Here is a 23,007-nt window from a genome sequence, read left to right as displayed (position 1 = left end):
CCCCACAGGCATCTCACAATATAACGCTATTCGGTCATGTGAACATAACGTTATTTTAGCGCAGAAAACACATGCCGACGCAAGTACACGCCATTTAGCGCGTGTTTAAAAGCTAAACAGCGTAAACCTGCAGCTCTGTGTTATCTGTAGCCAGTTTTGTCAAGCAGCAAAATACGCCATCTTGCAAAGCTACATTTTCACAACAACGGAAGCCGACGGCATTACAGTAACCTCTCTCTACGAGCCGGTCGACTCGCACATCGATATCAACAAACGTTACAGCGAAGACCTCTACCTTTAAATATTCATACCTGAGACGCTTCGATGAGTTTGTCGACGTGTTTTACTCTTTTACACTGGCTTTCCCACAGTCCTTGGATGGATGGATGCCTCACCGGAAAAGGTTATGACCAATCACAAACAACGATTGACGTCAATGCGCCTCGATCTGGGAAACCCGTTACTCCTCACAACCTTAAAGGGCAAGTGCTTGTTTTTGTATTTCGATGAGATCGAGTTTATCAACCAGCTAGTTTATTACATTCTGCTGCACTCACATAATGTGCTACATGCGCTAAGTGTTTAAATCATATCTTACAGTCATCCGGCCGAGACATTTAAACAAAAAAAACACTGTGACCCTGTGTGATTTGGATCTGATGACAGCTGAAAAGGTTAAATGGTCTGTGCATAAACCCAAGCCTGCGTTGTCCTTATTCAACCAGGGTCATCATAACCACCACTGACATTGAGGGGGCACGTAATCCCCGCAATATTAGGATTAGGTCGACCGATATGTGCATCTGAATGGTTGACTAATATTATTAGGCCTACATTAACGTTACTCCCCCCTTAAAATAGGCCTACATGAATGCATTCTTGACTTCAACTAAACCACTTCACTAGCACATCATCACTGGTAATGAGGTCCTTAATCAAAATGTAACATTATATAGCTAAACATTTACATTTATTCATTTATCAGATACTACTATTCAAAGTGATTTACAAAGGAAAATTATATAAGCAGAAGCCATTATTACTTCTATATAATTATCTATTTGGTGATATAGCGTAACCACGTAATTTAAAGGGATAGTTTACCCAAAAAAAAAAAAGAAATTCTGCAATTATTTACACAACCTCATAACATTTTGTTTTACGGAAGACATATTTTGAAGAGTTTTGGCGACCATTAACTTATATTGTATGGAATAAAAATGTATAGGCCTACTTTATGCTCCACAGAAGAAAGAAATAGTGAATACAAAATTTCATTTTTGAGTGAACGTGCAAAGAGAATTTTAAAAAGCATTTTTTCACATTAAATTATTATCATGTATCTATGAAACAAACAAGTGATTTTCCTTTTAGTTAAAGTCAGTATAAAACGAATATTGTTTCTTCCCTGTTGTGCCACGCTGTTATCTCTGACTGAAATGGCTTCTCACGCACTTATCAGACGCTCTCACGCCACACATCCATTTACTCACGCACAGAAAAATCGCGAAGCAAAGAGGACACGGAGACCGACAGACAAGACAGAGCAGGTTACTAATGATATAAAAAACAATTCAGATTCTGTCAATTCTATTACGAAATTCAAACAATATTTGGCGCTTGTAAATGTGACGTGACAAATCCGCGCCTCAGTTCAAGTGGCACGTGAACCGATCATCTAGCTAATATAGTAGGCTAAATAAACACGAATGAACAATGTTGAAAGTGTTGAAAGATACAGTACAACTTACCAAAATGTATATTCCGAATCCTCATACTACATACTATCGATCAATCAGTGTTTTTCAACCGCGGAAAGAGGTCAATAAAACAGCTGGATAACAATTATGTCACATAACATTTACCTAAGGGAAGCCATTTAATTACCATAGGCTATAGTACGTTAGTTGGCTAGAAAAAGAACTATAGGGAGTATTTTGCTAAATATGTGCACTACTAAAATGTACTACTATTATTACTACTATTATTTTTAAAAAATATATTATATTTTTACTTATATCATTAAATAAAGTTGTTATTATAATAAAAAACTAGTTATTTTTAACCTTAAATAATACTACCAGCTGATAGGGCTCTTTGTATGTTTACAGCATAGGTGAGTTTTTTTTTTTTTTTTTTTTCCTTGAGAAAAATTAACACCTATCTTGTTTAGGCTACCTAATATTTATCCAAATGGGTCGATATTGAATAAAATCACAAGAATTGAATTAAAATCGTGAAATTTGTGTCAAGCAATATTAAAAAAACGTAGCTTACCAGAAATTGTACCATGTAAACATTGTAGCATGTTGTCACTAAACCTAATAAAATTGTTTATTAACTAAAATGTTTTGACAATCATAATACACTTTTTGTATTATTATTGCTATTGTTGTGATGTCATGTAAGCAAAAATTAATAAATCATTTATAATAAACACTGCAATATTCCCTAAAAAATATGAGTTGTCTATTTTGATTTCATGGTGACTTTAATGCTGAGGATAAGACTGCACAGGCCAGGTGCCTATATCAGAACATAAAAACACACCCTCTCTTATCTCCTCCCTGCTGCCTCTGCAGCCCTTCCTGCCACTGCTCAATCTCATTCGTGTCGACTGCCCAGAGTCCACGAACATAGCCTTCCTAAAGCTCTCCAGCTCAAGGATAGAGGACATAACACTATCTAGCAAAAGAATCAGAAAGAGCTTTATTGCCAAGTATGCTTGCGCATACAAGGAATTTGTCTTGGTGACAGTAGCTTCCAGTACACATACAATATAAAGTGACAAGACAAGTGACAAGTAACATAGGTATAAATAAAAAAATTAAAATAAAAGATTATAAATTATAAATATATATAAAGTAAAGTTATAAGGTGCTATAATGAAATGTCTGAGGGAAGTATTGCACATGTTTGTTCCACAGTAGGGGAACATTTAAGTGTTCATGAGGTAGATGGCCTGGGGAAAGAAACTTTTCCTGTGTCTGGTTGTTTTTGTGCTCGGTGCTCTGTAGCGTCGACCAGACGGTAACAGTTCAAACAGAAAGTGTGCTGGGTGTGACGGGTCCAGAGTGATTTTGCGAGCCCTTTTACTCACTCTGGATGAGTACAGTTCTTTGAGTGTGGGAAGGGTAGTGCCAGTGATTCGCTCAGCAGTCCGAACTATCCGCTGTAGTCTACGGAGGTCGGTTTTGGTAGCAGAGCCGAACCAGACGGTGATGGAAGTGCAGAGGATGGACTGGATGACAGCTGAGTAGAACTGTACGAGCAGCTCCTGTGGCAGGTTGAATTTCCTCAGCTGACGCAGGAAGTACAGTCTCTGTTGGCCTTTCTTAACAATAGAGTCTATGTGAGTGTCCCACTTCAGATCCTGAGAGATGGTGGTGCCCAGGAACCTGAATGACTCTACTGCAGTCACAGTGCTGTCCATGATGGTGAGTGAAGGGAGTGCAGGGGGGTTTCTCCTGAAGTCCACGATCATCTCCACTGTTTTGAGCGTGTTCAGCTCCAGGTTGTTATAACTGCACCAAAGAGCCAGCTGCTCCACCTCCTGTCTGTACGCAGACTCGTCACCGTTCCGGATGAGTCCGATAACAGTAGTGTCGTCCGCAAACTTCAGGAGCTTGACAGAGGGGTCTTTAGAGGTGCAGTCATTTGTGTACAGGGAGAAGAGCAGTGGTGAGAGAACACATCCCTGTGGAGCACCGGTGCTGATGATGCGGCTGTCGGACGTGATTTTGCCCATTCTGACTAGCTGTTGTCTGTCTGTCAGAAAGCTGGTGATCCATTGACAGACGGAGCTAGGGACAGAGAGCTGGGTCAGTTTGGTCTGGAGCAGTGATGGGACAATGGTGTTGAAGGCAGAACTAAAGTCCACGAACAGAATCCTTGCATAGGTCCCTGGTTTGTCCAGATGTTGCAGGGTGTAATGCAGTCCCATACTGACCGCATCATCCACAGACCGGTTTGCTCTGTAAGCAAACTGCAGGGGGTCCAGCAAGGGTCCAGTGATGTCCTTCAGATATGCTAACACCAGTCTTTCGAATGACTTCATGGCCACAGATGTTAAGGCAACAGGTCTGTAGTCATTGAGTCCTGTGATCTTTGGTTTCTTCGGGATTGGGATGATGGTGGAGCGTTTAAAGCAGAAAGGGACTTTGCACTGCTCCAGTGATCTGTTGAAGATCAGTGAGAAGATAGAGGCCAGCTGGTCAGCGCAGGTTTTCAGACAGGCTGGTGAAACACCGTCTGGGCCTGGTGCTTTCCTTCTCTTCTGTTTCCTGAAGATCTGACGCACATTATCCTCACTGATCTGAAGTGCAGGGGGAGAGGGGAGGGGGATGACTGGAGGTGTTGATGGCTGTGTAGAGAGATGGTCAGGGCGGGTGTGGGGTGTCTGATCGGGGGTCTCAAATCTACAGTAAAAGACATTCAGCTCGTTCGCAAGATGCTTGTTGCTGTCGGTGCTGGGGGATGATGTCTTGTAGTTGGTAATGTCTTTCAGGCCTTTCCACACTGATGCAGGGTCGTTGGAGGAAAACTGGTTTTCCAGCTTTTTGGCATAGCTCTTCTTAGCCACTTCAATCTCCTTTGTCAGTGTGTTCCTGGCCTGATTAAACAAGATCCTATCCCCACTCCTGTAGGCATCTTCTTTGACCTGACGAAGCTGTCTGAGTTTTGGTGTGAACCATGGTTTATCATTGTTGAATGATAAGTAAGTCCTGGTAGGGATGCATAAATCCTCACAGAAACTGATGTATGATGTTACAGTCTCTGTGAGCTCGTCCAGATCGCTGGCAGCAGCTTCAAAAACACTCCAGTCAGTGCATTCAAAACAGGCTTGTAAGACCTGCTCTGTGTCGTTGGTCCATCTCTTTACAGTCCTTATTACTGGCTTAGCAGTTTTAAGTTTTTGCCTGTAAGTTGGTAGAAGATGAACCAGGCAGTGATCGGAAAGTCCTAGAGCTGCTCTGGCGACGGAGCGATATGCATCCTTTGTTGTGGTGTAGCAATGGTCCAAAATATTATTGTCTCTGGTGGGGCATGTAATGTGCTGTTTGAATTTAGGCAGCTCACATGTGAGTTTTGCCTGATTAAAGTCTCCGAGAATGATAAGAACAGAGTCCGGGTGTTGTTGTTCTGTTTCTGTGATCAGATCAGCCAGCTGTTGCAGCGCCGTACTCACGTGTGCATGCGGTGGAATGTAAACACTGATGAGAACGAGCGAGGAAAACTCCCGCGGCGAGTAGAACGGCTTACAGTTAATGAAAAGCACTTCCACATCAGGACAGCACATCTTCCTTAACACAGTTACATCAGTACACCACCTTCTGTTGATGTAAAAGCATGTCCCACCACCGCGCGTTTTCCCCGTTGACTCCATATCGCGATCCGCTCTGAACAGCTGAAAGTCCGGTAGATGTAACGCGCTGTCCGGAATGGCTTCGTTCAGCCAGGTTTCCGTGAAACACAGAGCAGCAGAGTTGGTAAAGTCCTTGTTTTTGCGTGAGAGCAGAAGTAGTTCGTCCATTTTGTTAGGGAGAGAGCGGACATTCGCCAGATGGATGCTAGGCAGCGCCGTTCTGAATTCGCGCTGCCTGAGCTTAACGAGTGCGCCGGCTCGCGCCGGCTCGCTTCCCACGCCTGCGCGTCTTATACTGTTTCCACAGTGCAGCGGCGCAACCGACGACAATGTTCCGCAAAACGCCAGAAGAATCAAAAACTGGTTGGTGATCAGTTGGTGTGCGCTGCCGAATGTTCAGCAGTTCGTCCCTGGAATAACTGATAGCGTATGACAAACATAAAACAGGACAAACTAACAAAAACAGTGTAACAACTGGAGAGCTCAACACCGAGGCAGCCATCCGCGGCGCCATCTTGGATCTAATGATCCAAAAGAGAGGAAAAGATTAAGGTGAGGGCATAGTCAATTGCCCAAAGTCAGGTAGGGTAAGGTTATGTTGTTTGCTGTGCAAATCTGTAATCACTGCTCAGTCATACCAATGTACCATAACTTAACTGCCATTTTTAATGGGAATTGGATGAAGAGTGGCTCTTTTCCGGTACTGAACACTGTAACATGTCTGTAAAATTAATTTAAATAAATTGAAATTGTGTAAATGTTGTGTTTTGGTGAGGATTCTAGATTGTGGAAAATGTGAATATAGTAACAATGTACCATCTGAATGAATATGTTGAAAGTGACTATTGGCTCAGAGGAGAAATTATAACATTTTTGAACATTTAAAACAAGAAGATTTGGGTGGAGTAATCCAAACTAACAACACTCTGCCTTCCTTTTGTAGTCACATTCTCATGATTGCATACTCTTTCTAACACCTGTGGTGCATTCCAGGGCCTCGTTGTTGAAACATGTCCCTCTATAGCTTTGGATTGGAGCCTCTGTCCTGTCATGCCTGGAACAAAGACCGAACACGTAAGAGCAAACTAGTTTACATTTTAAATATAAATGACATCCCTTCAGCCTCTTAATGTTGCAGCCTGCAGTTCCATTTTCATCCATTAAAATACTCAGAGGAATATCAGTTTGGCTTTGGGAGAAAAGCATGCACTTTTCCATTTGTACACAGCATTTTGCTATGAACTTACTGTAATATTGTTGCTTTACACGTGGATTTTTGTTTACAAGAAATTCCAAAATATCATTTTTTCAGGTTTATTTTATGTGTATAAAAAATCCTAATAATATTGTTTTTATTAGAAATCGCCCTTAGCCCCAACACCAATGATGTGCACATTTACCAGAAGAAAGGAAAGGAATGGATTAAGATTCATGAACTGACAGAGCACAGTGGGCGAATCACAGGTAAGACAAAAGAGAATAGCTGCCACATTAGTCATTAACCTGCCGATACTGTGAAACTGACCCATAAAACAAACATTATCTCAGCGCTCCAATGAAGGGCATGAACTAAACCACTGTAAACAGTGCAAGCCTATATGTTTGAGTTCTGCACTTTTTCAATGAAATGGAAGTAGTGAGTCAGATCTTTTCTTCCATATTATGATGTACATCCCAGCGAAACAGATTATCGATAAAGAAAAAAAATAGGATGCAGTGGATTGTACGAAAGGGGCGTGGTTTACAAGGTCAAAACTAATTTAAAAAAATTAAACATACGCATGGATAGTTCACAATAAGATCAATAACATGCATTTAGAAACTAAATGAATTGATACTATTTCAGTTTGCCTGTTACTAAAACTGCACAATAAAATATGTTGCACTAAAATCTTTTAATATATAGATTTGAATAATAAATGAACATAACTAACAATTGATGTCACTTTTAGGGATTGATTGGGCCCCAGAGTCCAACCGTATAGTGACATGTGCCTCCGATAGGAATGCCTATGTGTGGACACTTAAGGATGGGGTTTGGAAGCCAACATTGGTGCTGGTTCGCATCAATCGAGCTGCCACATGTGTCAAGTGGTCACCTCTTGAGAACAAGTTTGCTCTTGGAAGTGGAGCCAAACTTATTTCAGTGTGCTACTTTGAAAAAGAAAATGACTGGTGAGACTTGATTGTGTAATATCTTTTGTTGCTTATAATATATCTATGACTATTATGCATTATCTCTCATCTAGCTTTAATAAGCTCTCATGTTCATGATTGCCTCTATAGGTGGCTGAGTAAGCATATCAAGAAACCCATTAACTCCACCGTTCTGAGTCTAGACTGGCATCCCAACAACATGCTGCTGGCAGCTGGCTCTGCTGATCTCAACTGCAGGTTTGATTATTGCAATGATATTATATTCGGACTGCACAATGTTTTTTTTTTTTTGTAACGCAAGTCTTTTTTGTTGTCATAGAATTTTTTCTGCATATATCAAAGACATTGAGGACAGGCCTGGACCAACACCATGGGGATCCAAAATGCCCTTTGGGGAGGTGCTTCTGGAGTATAAGGAGTGCGGAGGCTGGGTGCACAGTGTCTGTTTCTCTCCATCTGGTGATGCTCTAGCCTGGGTTAGCCACAACAGCGCCATCAGTGTAGCAGACGCCTCACAGGGAAAAGAGTAATACCAAGATTTACATATAACAATTAGCTTAGTAAAACTCCATTTTCATAAATACACAGAAAAGCAAACTAAATTATGATGCTCAATATCCTTGAATTCTATGCATCTATTAAAAACACTGCCTGAAAGTAATAATATGCACAGCATGATCTTCAATTCACTTTTAGATTGCCCACATATGAAATTTTGTGCATTGCAGGGTTACTCAGCTGACAACAAGACATCTTCCATTGCTGAGCTTGCTGTATGTCAGTGAGACTCAGATTGTGGCTGCGGTAAGACAATAATGAGGATAATAAGAAATGTTTCTTGAGCATCAAATCATCATATTAGACTGATTTCTGAAGGATCATGTGACACTGAAGACTGGATTAATGATGCTAAAAATTCAGCTTTGCATTCAAAGGAATAAAATAAATTTTAAAACAGATTTAAATATAGGCTACATCGGTTATTTTAAATAAAAATAAAAAAATCACAACATTGCTGTTTTTACTGTATTTTTGATCAAATAACATTTGTGTATATGTGTGTGGTTGATCTTAGGGCCACGACTGTTGCCCTTATCAGTTCTCATACAAGGGTCCTGGATGCTTAGAGTTTGTGAAGAAAGTGGACATTCCCAAGCAGAGCTCCAAGGGCAACATGTCTGCCATGCAGCATTTCCGTAATCTGGACAAAAGAGCGACTGATGATGAAGACACTGAGTTGGGCAGTCTGCATCAGAACAGCATCACGTAATAGAAGGCTTGACGTGTGCTAGCACACAAGATTTTGGTCTAATTTCAACATCTTTTGCATTATGCGAACATTTTAGAGAAATGTAATTGCAGTTTGCTAAGACTGTGTTTCTACTGTAGCCAACTATGTATTCTGGAAGGGCTGAAGACCAAGGTGGAGAAATTCAGCAGTGTGTCTTTAGATGGTGCCATGGTTGTCTGGGATTTCAAGGTATTGTATTGTCAGGAAACAACTTGTGAGCCATTTTAATATTACTGTTTAAATCTAGATTGTCTAAGCATTGTCTGTACTTATATTAATAATGACTTTTCCTCTTTAATGTTATTTTTAGCACTGAAACACCATGGGATCTGGAGAGAGCAGAAAACAATAATAATCTGGGGCCATCATTTTTTATTTGTTTGTTTTCTCAGACACTTTTTTTTGCATTAACTACAATACTTACACTTTAAAGTAATTATATCCTATTGATATAATGATGTACTGTGGTGTGATGGCAGTATTAGTGATGCAGTATTAATTAATCTAAACAGTGCAAAAATAAATGACCGTTTAGCACCAAAAAAAGAATTAACTTTATATGAAATGACTATCATAAATGCACATTTCATTTTCTATTCCAAGTGTGCTGCTAAAGAAAGAACACAGTTTCTGCATTTCAGGTTTTGTTTTTTAATGATTTGTAAAAATACAAAAATTACTATTAAAAACATTGGGTGATTTTGTCTTTTTCTCTCTCTGTGTGTTGGAACTCTTGCTACAGCACGTGATCAACTGCAAAAGTTTGTTAGATGCAAATGACTACTATGCAAATGACTGATAAACTGATGAGTGTAAGAGTACTGGACGAAGGATTTGACGGATGGAGTATTTTTAAATAGCATTTTAATAAAACATGAACAAACAAAAAAAAAAAACTTTTTAACCGAGAGATATAATGAATGAATGAGGAATTTATATAGCGCTTTATAACATTATAATAAACTTTGTATAATGTTTATGTATATGTTTTCATGTATTTTATTTACTGAATAACGGCTGCAACAAACTGGAACACATTACATTTCAATAAACCATTTTTGATCAAACTTAACCGAAAACATGCCAGGCCAGGATGTGAATGATCACGTGATGACGTTAGAGAACAACCGAATCGGTTTAAAATCAGTCAATAAACTGTTGGAAAGAAGCGATTCGCAGAAATGAGTCGGGCTTCCTAGGACTAATAAATATTGCGCGGCAGAGCAAGAATAAAAAGGCTGTGAGTGAGTGACTCTTTCATGGATGTATGTGTTCGTGAAAATTGGACAAATGTAACACTGCAAAGCCAAACCACTCCCCCTTTGACTTAATTCCGCACTCACCGCCAATCAGCGTCTATCTTAGCTCACTCGACCAATCAGCGCTCAGCCGGACGACAACACAGCGCATTTTCCTTCAACCACTAGTATGTGATGTTGATGTGACGCAACAACTATCAGCTGGTTTTGTTTTGCTTCATTCCCTATGCTCCGCTAGAAGTCGTAAATGTACAAAAACTTGCGTTTTAATTAATTAATGTGAGGCAGAAGAATAGCTGAAGCGTTGGAGTATATTTGTCTTCCACTTTATTCGGACCTCACAGTTTTTTCTTCAGTAGGTCTCCGCTTTGCCACTATCTTTCCAAGAGGTCCAACCGATCCCAGGCCTCCGATCCAGGGCGGAGGGAGGGAAGGAGGTCGTTGGGAATCGGGATCGGGATGGAGATCGAGGAGGGAGCCGACGGTCCTGGCGGGCCGGGGCCGGGGCCGGGGCCGTGCTGCGTCTCCTTCAACCAGGACTCCACGTAAGCATCATCTGCCGAATCGGATATTTCTATGATGCTATTAACAGCGGGTTACCTTACAAGAGGGAATGTCACCTCTGCTTAAAGGATTGTCCGCTATTTACTGTCTGTTTTGATTATTACACATCCATAAAAGCCCAGTCACTATGTTATAACGGTGTTTTGCATGCATAATAGGAGAGAGGAGCTTTTCAGCACAGTTTTTCAATGGTTGTACAATGTTTTTTGAGCAGAAGTGCTTTAAATGGGATTGAACTAACAAACAAAACACAACAAAAATCCACTAATATTACTTATAGATTAGATATGATTATGAATATTGTGGCCTATACATGATTTTATAGAGAAGAAACTGAATGTTGCTCCCTTTTTCACGTTTTCTCAAAGCAGCATTTGCAGTATTGTGAGATTGCATTGATCAGTCCACAGTCTCCTGACTAGATGAGCCGCTCGTGTCCTCTTTTCTAGTGGGTGATTGATCACACTGGTTTCTTGTCTGAAAAGTCAAGCACAGCAAATCATACACAAAACATGATACTGAGAGTCAGGTGATCTGATATATCGCCCCTTTGAGATTGTAGTCAGCTGTCTCTCTTGGGGCAAAACACATGTGTATTAGAATAATCAGAATTTTGTTATTTTGTATATATACCAGTCACAGTGGTAATTATTACCAACACATGTCAGACAGTCCTGCTGTAAACACAAGGTTTTGTTTTGGGTTTCAGCAGTGTGGTCAGTGATGGTGGAGACATACCTATGTTCTCCAATAAAAGTAGAAAAGGACATGCTAAGCACAGGATCTGACGTGAACAGCTTTTTCTAGAGGGATGAAGGGCCTGCAAAACAGATGTGGGCTTTCCCCCGCCCCTTAAAAATAGATCCCAGTTAATGTAACAGACATCAACTCTTCTGTTTATATGTAAGCCAAATGATTACAATCCACACAAATGTTTCTCTCTTGAGTCAGGATCTGTGTTGTATTAGGATTTTAAAAGGACTTAGCTTGCCACTTAAAAATGAAGTGGTAGTTTCTGTGTTGGCCATTGCATCTGTGTTTTCCTTCAAGAAAATCAATCTAATTATATTTCATATTATATTTGACTGTATTAAGCTGTTTATACATAATAAATTGCATGCACACAGTGTAATTAGTAAGTGAAAATAACTTCCAAATAATGGATGTATTCATTTAACAGATTTGATACAGCATCATATCTTGCTGTTTTTCCAGGTCTTTGGCTGTGGGCACCAAAACTGGATACAAACTATTCTCTGTGACCTCTGTGGACAAACTGGACTGCATTCATGAGAGTAGTGAGATATTTTCCCATTCTTTTGTTGTGTAAACTTGATAAATGGCAAGTATGACTGTCTGCCAAACCTACAGTGCGAAAGGAGGAACCATCATGTGCAATATAATGAAGTTATCAAAGGGTGTAGTCACTTTCTAACGAGTCACTTAACAAATACATTGAAAATGCCTGACAACACAACCTGTGGTTGTGTTGTCAGTATTGATGTAGTGATAAACTCACCCCAGAGGGTGTAAAGTTGTCCTTGTCTGTTTTGATTTATGTTACATGGTGGCAATGCCTTGTGTGTTTGATACTGTATCTGCAGCCCACAACAAAGATGGCAGGTAAAAAGCTATAGACAGAGAAACAGCCTGTTTTGCTGATGTGTGTAAAATAAAAGGTAAACTTGGAAAATCATAAGGGACTTATTTACGATAATGTAATGGTAAAAAAAAAGAAATGAAAATAATACTTTAGCCTCATATCACTGACAACTTGTATATTTCTTTTATTTCTTTGGAACAAAATAAAGTGGGTCAAGCTGCAAAAAAGACACATTTACACTGATTATTAAGTGTACACAATGACTGTGTTTACATTTTATATTTAAACTGATTTTATGAGAAGCATTTTCATTTTGGATGTTATTTCCCCTTTAAATGTTGCTCATCCTCAACTACATGTGTCTGCATGTGTCTTCTTTAGTTTATGTTGCTGCTAATGTGTCCTTTTCTCTTCTCCCCTTCAGCAGAAACTCCAGACGTGTATATCGTGGAAAGGCTTTTCTCCAGCAGCCTGGTTGTGGTGGTGAGTCAGTCCATGCCACGTCGCATGAATGTCTACCACTTCAAAAAGGGCACAGAGATTTGCAACTACAGTTACTCGAACAACATTCTTGCAGTGCGTCTCAACAGACAGGTAAATACAACACAGCTGTGCTGGAGCGAGGCACCTGCCACTTATAAATTATAAAGCTTCTGGACAAGATGATTGCCTTTCTGTGCTCTTTCGTCGTTAAACTTGAAAATGTGGTTTGGTTTGTTAGTAAATATGTCATTTGTTTTTATGTGTGTGTGTGTGTGTGTGTGTGTGTGTGTGTGTGTGTGTTTTCGTGGCAGAGACTGGTTGTCTGTCTGGAGGAATCCATTTATATCCACAATATAAAAGACATGAAGCTCCTGAAAACCCTTCTCAACACACCATCCAACCCATCAGGTAAGGGAATTGAAAAACAAATCAAACAAAAACAGTTAATCTAGACTAATCATTTTTAACTGTCTGTGTAAATCTGAATAAATATTAACCCACTCATGTGTTTCTGTAGGTCTCTGTGCTCTCTCCATCAACCATTCCAACTCTTTCCTGGCATATCCAGGCAGTGACACCATCGGAGAAATTATTGTCTATGATGCCAACAATCTGGTAAAAACGCTGGCCAAGAAACTGTTTAGCTGCTCATTTTGGCAGTTCCTTTGGTTAAGTTAGTTGCTATACATGAGACAAATGCCTGCTCTTCAGTCCTGATGCACTGTATAAATCTTTGTTCTGTGTTTGTGTGTCTTTGTCTGCTCAGAGCACTGTGACCATGATTCCAGCTCACGACAGTCCACTGGCCGCCATCACCTTCAATGCCTCCGGCACCAAACTGGCCAGTGCTTCTGAAAGGGTAAAGCTCCACTGTTATACAGAAACACAGCCTGTTAGTGAATCTCACAAAGCCGTTTAAGAACACGTCTGGGTCAAAAAAAACTTTACAATAAGGTTCTGTTAGTTAACATTAGTTTATGTATTAACTAACTTTAACTAACAATGAGCAATACATTTGTTACAGTTTTTATTATTCTTTGTTGATGTTAGCTAATAAAAACAACTGTTCATTGTTAGTTTATGTTAGTTCAGGACCATTACATAATCTTAACATACAACCTTTGATTTTAATAATGTATCAATAAATGTTGAAATTAATATTAACTAAGATTAATAAATGCTGTAGAAGTATTGTTCATTGTTAGTTCATGTTAACTAATGCAGTTAAGTAATGTTAATAAGCGGAAACTTATTGTAAAGTGATGCCGAAATTACATTTTGCCTGTTTTTGGTAGCATTAAAGGACAAGTTCGGTATTTTACACTTAAAGTCCTGTTTACAGATCGTTTCTGATGAAATAGAACGGTTAAGATTCAAATTTGGACAAATGCTGCTGTCCCGAGAATTTTAGGTTTCTTTCGCTTCCCCCCCCCCCCACCAGTAGACTGGGTGTATAGGTGCACTGGAACAATCCTTCCAAAAACACATTAAACTTTCGTTTACAAAGACGTGAAACTCACCGAGTGGTCAGGGGTGTCCACTGATTTGCTCACACAAAAATCGCTGCAAAATATGCTTTCCAACAGGTTTTATCGTAGTTTTTGTCTCCTCCATTGACTTGCATTGGATGTGCTGTGAGGTACGGTATTACTCCGCCGCCGGAAACTGAAATGGGGTTGTTTTCTTCTTCTTCTTCTTCTTCTTGTTTTTTTTTTTACGGCGGATCACAAACAATGAAATGCCAGTGGTTTGCTTGCAAATGTGCATTATCGCCACCAACTGGGCTGGAGTGTCTATTATTCAAGCTCTCAACGGAAGTAGTACGGGTGTGAGACGTTTGGAAAAATAGGTCCACAGTTTTACAATGAATGGTAAAACACCTGTTGGAAAGCATATTTTGCAGCGATTTTTGTGTGAGCATATTAGTGAACACCCCTGACCACTCGGTGAGTTTCACGTCTTTGTAAACGAAAGTTTAATGTGTTTTAGGAAGGAGTGTTCCAGTGCACCTATACACCCAGTCTACTGGTGGGGGGGGGGAAGCAAAAGAAACCTAAAATTCTCGGGACAGCAGCATTTGTCCAAAATTTAATCTTAACCGTTCTATTTCATCAGAAACGATCTGTAAACAGGGCTTTAAGTGTAAAATACCAAACTTGTCCTTTAAGATTTTTTGCATTGTGATTATTTTTATGTCAGTTTAGCACACCCCACATTGTCATTAACATAAAGCATTTTTTATTGCATTTTCATATGCAAAATTTTCATTATGCAAAAAAGAAATATGATGTCATTTTTTATGTTTTTTAGGGTTGTGTATGTTATAAGGCTTTTATGCTGATTTAAATTTAAATTTTAAAATTTTGTTGTAATTATAATATTTGTTTATTTTTAAATGTAATATTTAATTATATTTACATTATTTTAATCTTTCTGAATATTTGAAGGCCCCAGATATCTCCAGTTGTCTGTGATTTATTAGACAACAATTAAGGATAAATATTTTTTTTTTTACTCAGAATTTCTACCCTATAAAATATGTTAGAGCTGTTAAGTAAAGGGGTCATATGATGGTTCTAAAAAAGACCATTATTTTGTGTATTTGGTTTAATGCAATGTGTTTACACTGTTTTAGGTTAAAAAAGTCATTATTTTACACATACTGTATATTATTGTTGCTCCTCTATTCCCCGCCTTTCTGAAACTCATCGATTTTTACAAAGCTCATCGTTCTGAAAAGCGTGTTGTGCTCTGATTGGCCAGCGATCCAGTGCATTGTGATTGGCCCAAAAACCTTAAGCGTGTGACAGAAATGTCACGCCCCTTACCATATTTGAAACATCAGCTCCCAAAGCAATAATGACAGGTGATTAATGATAATGACACTGTTCTGGAACAGTGTTGTAAATAAAGCTTAAGCACTGTTTTCTAATTGTGTCCTCTTTTGGAAGGCCGAACAAAGTAGTTTGGCTTTAGCAACGAAAAACAGTGTCTCCACGACATGGCGGCAACAATAATACAGCGAGAATAAAAGTCACGCCTTCTTTCTTTGTACACATTTGGGTGGTGTTATGAAACATACTGACGTAGATTTGTGGGGGTGTGTTTGAACCATAGACTGTAAAAAATAGGTTTGAACGAAGCGTTTTAGGAAGGCGTGGCTGAGCCTTAACTTTTATAAATAATATCTCTTTAGGTTTGACACTTTGAGCTTTGTAACTCTGCAGATCTTATACTTGCACAAACAGCTACATAACACACTAAAGAAAAAGGAAAACAAGAAATCGCATCATATGACCCCATATGTCCAGATTTGCTGTATTGTGAAATATACGGAGCACCTAAAGGGACAAAAATGAGATGAGAGGGAAAAAATATTTCAATGCTTTTGCATTCACTCACAAAAGTTTCTCGGGGGAACTCAAAAATATGCGAGGGAACGCAAAGGCATTGGCATCATTTTTCCATCCACGTCATAGTTTTTCCCTCCACCATGACCCTTTAGGGGCTCCATAGAAATAAAATGTCACAATGATAAACAATTCTAATTGTCCTAAAATATGTTTTGTATTCTTTAGGCAAAATATAATGTCTTGTTTTTTTTCTATTTACGGGTTGAAATGCAACCCAGACGTGTTTATGAGAGATTCACATAGTTATACCTTATACACAAACGTAGACACACAGCTCCGAGCATCTGTCCACTTCTTTTCTCCCGTCCCAGGGCACAGTGATTCGAGTCTTCTCCATTCCAGAGGGACTGCGCTTGTTTGAGTTCCGGCGGGGGATGAAAAGGTACAATGATGATGATGATGATTCAAAGCTCACAGTGAACACTGAAGATACTTGAATCATACAGAAAGAGAGTTGAAGGTGTTTGTGTAAACTGTGGTATGTGTGAGTCTGTTTTGTGTATGCTTTTGACCTTTGTGTGTTTGTGTCCTCAAAGGTATGTCAACATCAGCTCCCTTTCCTTCAGCCCGGATGCTCAGTTCCTCTGTGCCTCAAGCAATACAGAGACGGTGCACATTTTCAAGCTTGAACAGCACAGCCCAAGGTACTGAAAAAGCTCCTTGCTACCAGTGTAATTGAGTCAGGATCTCTTTTTTTTTACTGACAAATCTAAATTTTGTCAGTGTTTGTGTTCATCCATGTTTTTGTGGATGTTTTTTACTTGCAGTGGGGAGGAGGAAGCTCCCTCTTGGTCAACATATGTAGGTAAGATGTTCACAGCAGCCAGTAGCTACCTCCCAGCACAGGTGTCAGGCATGATGAGTCAAGACCGAGCCTTCGCAACCGTCCGTCTCCAGATGGCCGGTCAGAAGAATGTCTGTGCCCTGGCAATGTGAGTCCTGCAGGCATTACACAGCAATCTAGAATGAGTAACAGTATTTACTGAGGAAAAAACTCATTCAAGAGTTTCACTTGACCTATCAGAATCCAGAAACTTCCACGTTTGCTTGTGGCCTCCTCTGATGGGCAGCTATTCATCTATAACATCGACCCTCAAGATGGGGGTGAGTGCACTCTGGTGCAGAAGCACAGGTGAGTTTTCACTCTTTTTTTAAACAAATGAGCTGTGTGGTATGTTATTAAATATAGCACGTAAAAAAATACTAAATAAATTGTTTTTGTGCTATACATACTTTCATGCTGGATTCCATTGTAAGTGCTCAGGCAACTGGACGAGTTCAAAAGGCTTCAAACTTTTAAATCTGTTCACTCAAAATGGTTAAAGGAATAGTTTTAAAAATGAACATTCTATCATCATTTACTCACCCTCAAGTAGTTTCAAACCTGTGTGAATTTCTTTCTTCTGCTGAACACAAAAGAAGATATTTTGAAGAATGTCGGTAACAAAACAGTTGATGGACACCATTGACTTCCATAGTAGGGAAAAAAATACTATGGAAGTCAATGGGGTCCATCATCTGTCTGGTTACTGACATTCTTCAAAATATCTTCTTTTGTGTTCAGCAGAAGAAAGAAATTCACACAGGTTTGAAACTACTTGAGGGTGAGTAAATGATGACAGAATGTTCATTTTTAGGTGAACTATTCCTTTAAGATTGGTTGACTAATTGGTTCAATGACCTTTTCTGCATTTTACATCATCATGCCAGTGGATGACAAGAATCAACAAGTAGTGTCTTTTTGTGCATTATGAGCTTGTCATTGAGTCTGACTCAAGTGATTCATTGAAAAGCACTAACAATTAAGTCTTTTTCATGCCTACAATTCTACTGAGATTCTACAGAAAGAGTGTTCATTAAGATGCATTAGATGCATAAGTGTTTTTCCCCCCAAAATGACTAGTTTTGTTACAGTTAGCTAAAACTACAACTAAAATGATTAAAAATCGTTTTAGGTCAATTGAAATAAAGCTGAAATAAAATAAAGATTTTAGTTAAAAACTTAAACTTATAAAACCTAAAATTAACCATGGAAACTAACTGAAGTTGAAAATATTATTAGAATTACTAAAACTAAATCTTAAATAAAAAAATAATTAAAGCCCAATAGAAATATAAAAAACTAAAAATGACAGCACATAACAACATTAAACTAAAACTTAAACTAAAATGAAAATGCAAACTGAAAATATAAAAAGTTCATATAGTAAAATAATATAAAATACTATATCTTTCTTCTTTAATCCTCTTGGCCCCCTTGGGAGCATAGGGCGTCCACCATGGATCTCCACCTCACTCTCCTCTGTGCTAAGGACTTTACTTCTTGCCAGGAGGTCCCCATCTTGGTCAGTTCATCAAGCAATATGATGAAGTAAATACTATATGGTGCATAAATAATACTAAAATAACAAAAAAAAAAGAAAAAAAATCTCCCTCCAGTCAAATGTGGGGCATAATTAATCAAGATATAAAAAACAACTAAAAATAGCTCTAAATTAATGAATAGATTCTTAGTTAGTTTTAAATGTGCGTGGTAAGCGGTAAGTTTTACAAATTCATAATTCTTCCACCCCTTTTCTTTTATTGCTGTGAATGACTCGCATGCCGACATGCACACTCTCGTTCAGTCACTGACTCAGCAAATCCTCGTTCATGAATGAGGTGACCCAATTCATTCAATCCATTTACGAACAAGAGACCTCGATGTGGTAGTTAGCAACTTACATATTTTTTTAAAGCGCAGCAGTTTCAAAATTCATGTTTGAGGTATGACTGTGCAATTTATATCGTAGAACAAAGCATGAAAGTCTCTTTATAAGTGCAGACCTTATTTGTACTGATGTCGCCTTTAACCCCCAGGTTGTTTGGATCAGATAAGGAGTGGGAGGAGACAGAGAAATCTGAACTCACAGAGCCACCGCAAGCATGCCAGTCATATGCTGCCACCGTGGCCATCCCCACCTCTGGACCCGTTACAGCCACTCTCACAGGTACCACGACACCCTTAAACACACGCATTCATTTACATTTGAACTCATTTTCATGATCACCCAACTGTGTTCTTCTCAGGGTACTCTGAGGATGGGGGAGCTAAGAAGGGCGAGGTGATTCCCGAGCATGAGTTCGCAGCAGGGCCTGTGTGCCTGGACGACGAAACTGAATTTCCTCCCGTGAGCATTCGCTAACATCTCCAAGTCAAAGCACCGGTGTTGCATTCCAGTGTATGGGGTTGTCTTGTCCCTCTGTCCACAAGCATTCAAACTAAGTGTGATTTATTATCTGTAACCAAACCAACACCAGCCTCTTCAGGTCTGATGAGGACCAAATGTTGCAGTTTAGTCACATCAGAAGCTGAATATGTTGTTTCTTACACAACGTAAATGACAAATATCACTCCAGACATTATTTCTTTGAAAAATGAAATAATTTAGTATATATTTCAGTGGTATTTCTCTGTATTTAGACTGAAGTAATGCTACATTAATGTAAGTATTTAGCCTAAGTTCAGGGTGAATACAGGCAAAGTGAGACACTTAAAGGTACACAATGTAACTTTTGGCCCTCTAGCGATTAAAAACAAAACTGCATGCATTTTGCAGAAGAACATTGTTTTGGTTGTGCTTGTACACTGCGGATGAATATGGTTTTCCTACTGATCATAAAACATTCACTACTTGGCTTAAGAGATATGATATACAGTTTGGTTAGAAAGGATGTTAGAGAGCTACATAATGCAATCTTACCTGTTGAGTAATAAAACAGCATCTCCATGTTGCTTTTACAACATTTCAAATCCCTCAGTTCTCGCCATCTCTGAAAAGTCAAGCCAATATCGATTCTTGTTTTATTAGGAGCTCTGTCACGTTCTCTTTTTGCCTGCAGACTCTCCTCTATTTTGTGCTTTTTAAAAAACGGGTGATTCTCCGGAGGTTCGAGATTTAGCTGCTCCATCTCAACCTTTCTCGCTCGTTGTGAGAGCTAACCTATACCACTCGCACACCATACACGCTTCAAAGGAGCTGAAGGAACTTTCCTCTATTTACGGATATGACGAGACAGGCACGGACGAGTGACATCAATTTACCCGCCTGTCCAAACACTTAAAATAGGCTTACCATAGAGAATCAGGGAAAGACAAGAACATGTTTTGGAAGAAGGATTGATGATGTATTGAACAAAAACAAAAGTTACATAGTGTACCTTTAAGCACAATCACTATTACTAAAAAAATAGCATTTAGTTAATATAAACGGTATGTAATGAAATACCATTCAAATGTTAAGGGTCAGTACGATTTTTTTATTTCTTAAAGAAATTAATACTTTTATTCAGCAAGGATGCATTCAATTAATTAAAAGTGACAGTAAATACATTTATAATGTTATAAATGATTGTTATTTTAAATGAATGCTGTCTATTAACTTTATCAAAATAGTAAGCAATGATGTTGAAAATTCAGCGTTGTCATCACAGGAATAAATTACATTTTAAAATATATTAAAATAAAAAATTGTATTTTAAATTGTAATAATATTTCACATACTGTACTTTTGATCAAATAAATACAGCCTTGGTGAGCATAAGAGACTTTCTTGAAAAGCATTTAAAAAAACGTACCAACTCCAAACTTTTGAACGGTGGTGTATACTGTATGTAACACATCTAATCATAATTTAAAAACAAAGGCAGTGACAAATCATCCAAATGTGTTTCACTTTATATGTATTCATCTTAGATGTTGAAAAATATTTTGACACTAAACCAGCTGTTGCTGTTTTATGATGTCTCTGATCTTATATACATGGACGTGAGCAGAAGTTAGTGGACTGATTCGTTTGTTTGTGCACAGACAGGACCAAGATATGAATGCATTGAATCCACCCTAGTTATTTGTTTTGATGCAGTAAATGCTGGGTTGATTCCTGGCCATTGCTTCATTAGATAACTATGAGAACTCTTTTTCTATTTCAGTCTAAATTTCATGACGTCAAACACATTTTTGTCTATGCACACACACACACACACACACACAACATACAGGAGTATAAACATTCTACACCTTATATTCTGAACAAATCTCAATGGATTAATTGGATTTTAACAAAGATATTTTATGATGCGAGCAATCTCAAGATCAAGTGGAGATATTAATAATGCTTTACATTGATGCAGTGCTCACTTAACTCCACATGGTGGAGCACTTATTGTTGTCCAGCAGGCCTTGTTACTGCTAACGCTTCATGTCTCGTTTTGATAGATCAGAAACTATAGTCTTTCAGATAGTTTAATAATATTGGTTTAAACGGAGGAGCTCAGGACTCTGATGTCAGAAGGATTTTATCATTTATTATAAGATACATATTCAGATGCCATTGCTATTGCTTTCATATACCTTCCGAGTGTCATTGTGACTAACTGATATGGGTCAAACATGTTCTCAGCTAGCTCCTGTTGAGATCTGTATCTGTCTATAACACACCCATGGCTGAGGGAACAATAAAGCTCTGTTCTGGTTTCCGGTAGATAAATTGGTGCCGTGACGGATCTGGGCGAGGCAAGGGGAGACGACCGTGAGAGGGTAGAGAACAGGCGGAGGCCGCAACTGTCAATGGAGGACCCTCAGTGCATGAGCAAGGACAAACAATGATAATAATGATAAAAACCAACAAACTAACTTCAGGGTGCTAAATTATTAACGGAACGGTTGAAATGCTAATATCTTAAATTTGAGTTGATCAGGGATTTGGGTCGTTGTCACTCAATCCCCTGAAGGGTGTGTTATAAATGAGGTGCATGACTGAAATATAACCACATATTGTTCTAGTTATGTAACACATTGTATTAATTCAGTCGTAATACTGTAGCATTTTATTCTTTTAATTTATAACACCATCATATTGAATCATAAGAGAGGAGGAATTACTTTTTTTATATATATGTGTTTTGCTGTATTGATACTTAATATGTTTACATGTTACCATCCTGAATACTAATACAGCGGGATGTTTTGTATGTATGTGCCTATAATTTTACTTGTAAAAGTGCAAAGTATTTTGCTGGATCGCTCAAGACCAAAAGACAAAAAAAGATATGAATATGTAGGAAATATATTAGGAATGAAATTATGCAAAGCACCTCTTGTCTCCTGTGGTTTTTTCTTAATCAAATTATTTGTTACAAAGGAAGTGAATAGATACTACCATTCAAAAGGTCTTTCTCTTTTCTTTTTTTTTAAATAAATTGTTTAAACTTTTTTTCAGCAAGGATGTATTCAATTTATTAAAATTGACAGTAAAGACTAATTTGTAATATTCCAAAAAATATTAAGCAGCACAACTATTTTCAACATTGATACTAATAAGAAATGTTTCTTGAGCAGCAAATCATAATATTATAATGATTTCTGAAGGATCATGTGACACTGAAGACTGGAGTAATGATGCTGATAATTCAGCTTTGACATCAAAGAAAATAAAATTACATTATAAAATACAGGGTGGGCCATTTATATGGATACACCGTAATAACATGGGAATGGTTGGTGATATTAAAGTCCTGTTTGTGGCACATTAGTATATGTGAGGGGGCAAACTCCTCAAGATGGGTTTGCCCCCTCACATATACTCTAAATTTGATGGCATGGCCCACAGAGATCTTGAGATCCTTCATACCAAAACATATGAAGTGTGAGTTTGCCATGTCTTCCTTTTACAGTGTAAACAAAGCATTTCATAGTCGATAACACTACAAAATGATATAGGATATAAGTTTGTACAAATATGAGATCATTAAGGCTAGAATAATCCCTTGGTTATACCGTTGTATATTTCAGCAAGAGTATAAGAGAAGAGATGGAAAACCTTAGAAACTGG

General features: G+C 38.5%; 3 protein-coding genes across 8 annotated transcripts in view; 2 read left to right on the top strand and 1 right to left on the bottom strand.

Annotated features, from left to right (window-relative positions):
* prkar1aa (protein kinase, cAMP-dependent, regulatory, type I, alpha (tissue specific extinguisher 1) a) overlaps nt 1-23,007 on the bottom strand; it is a 125,357-nt gene that overhangs the window by 8,916 nt on the left and 93,434 nt on the right. The window contains exon 1 of one of the 2 annotated variants that reach the window (XM_079876072.1): nt 312-425. The exons of the other annotated variant lie outside the window; for it this stretch is intronic. The gene's annotated coding sequence lies outside the window, so the exon portion shown is untranslated. Of the gene's footprint in view, nt 1-311; nt 426-23,007 lie in introns of those variants that run through there. 2 annotated transcript variants of the gene reach the window in all.
* LOC307161410 (actin-related protein 2/3 complex subunit 1A) lies at nt 256-9,391 on the top strand. 2 transcript variants are annotated; one of them, XM_079876097.1, is made up of 10 exons: nt 256-482; nt 6,359-6,439; nt 6,725-6,829; nt 7,318-7,540; nt 7,652-7,759; nt 7,842-8,048; nt 8,251-8,326; nt 8,598-8,788; nt 8,912-9,002; nt 9,124-9,391. In XM_079876097.1, the coding sequence occupies exons 2-10, from the start codon at nt 6,376-6,378 to the stop codon at nt 9,127-9,129; spliced, it is 1,071 nt and encodes a 356-aa protein (XP_079732223.1). In that variant the 5' UTR covers nt 256-482; nt 6,359-6,375; the 3' UTR covers nt 9,130-9,391. The 2 variants fall into 2 exon arrangements, with proteins under 2 accessions (XP_079732223.1, XP_079732222.1); XM_079876096.1 differs by lacking the exon at nt 256-482 and adding an exon at nt 5,896-5,947.
* On the top strand, nt 10,242-22,268 carry wipi1 (WD repeat domain, phosphoinositide interacting 1). Of its 4 annotated transcripts, XM_079876035.1 has the most exons (14): nt 10,242-10,321; nt 10,432-10,617; nt 11,852-11,934; nt 12,664-12,833; nt 13,034-13,130; nt 13,240-13,337; nt 13,489-13,581; nt 16,447-16,517; nt 16,672-16,779; nt 16,903-17,067; nt 17,160-17,267; nt 18,995-19,125; nt 19,205-19,305; nt 21,659-22,268. In XM_079876035.1, coding segments are annotated over exons 1-14 (1,464 nt in total). In that variant the 5' UTR covers nt 10,242-10,319; the 3' UTR covers nt 21,710-22,268. The 4 variants fall into 4 exon arrangements, with proteins under 4 accessions (XP_079732161.1, XP_079732162.1, XP_079732164.1 ...); XM_079876036.1 differs by lacking the exon at nt 10,242-10,321 and having other exon boundaries at nt 10,363-10,617; nt 12,667-12,833; XM_079876038.1 differs by lacking the exon at nt 10,242-10,321 and having other exon boundaries at nt 10,404-10,617; nt 11,852-11,931; nt 12,667-12,833.

This window comes from Squalius cephalus (genome assembly GCF_949319135.1).
Source record: "Squalius cephalus genome assembly, chromosome: 1".
NCBI classification, from domain to species: domain Eukaryota; kingdom Metazoa; phylum Chordata; class Actinopteri; order Cypriniformes; family Leuciscidae; genus Squalius; species Squalius cephalus.
This window is presented reverse-complemented; position numbering and strand designations above follow the sequence as displayed.

Coding starts and splice junctions, on each gene's coding strand:
- LOC307161410 (XM_079876097.1), top strand. CDS start 6,376: ATGTCCCTCTATAGCTTTGGATTGGAGCCTCTGTCCTGTCATGCCTGG. Junction 8,049..8,250: donor GACGCCTCACAGGGAAAAGA/GTAATACCAAGA, acceptor TGTGCATTGCAG/GGTTACTCAGCTGACAACAA. Junction 8,327..8,597: donor AGACTCAGATTGTGGCTGCG/GTAAGACAATAA, acceptor GGTTGATCTTAG/GGCCACGACTGTTGCCCTTA.
- wipi1 (XM_079876035.1), top strand. Junction 16,518..16,671: donor TTCCGGCGGGGGATGAAAAG/GTACAATGATGA, acceptor GTGTCCTCAAAG/GTATGTCAACATCAGCTCCC. Junction 16,780..16,902: donor CTTGAACAGCACAGCCCAAG/GTACTGAAAAAG, acceptor TTTTACTTGCAG/TGGGGAGGAGGAAGCTCCCT.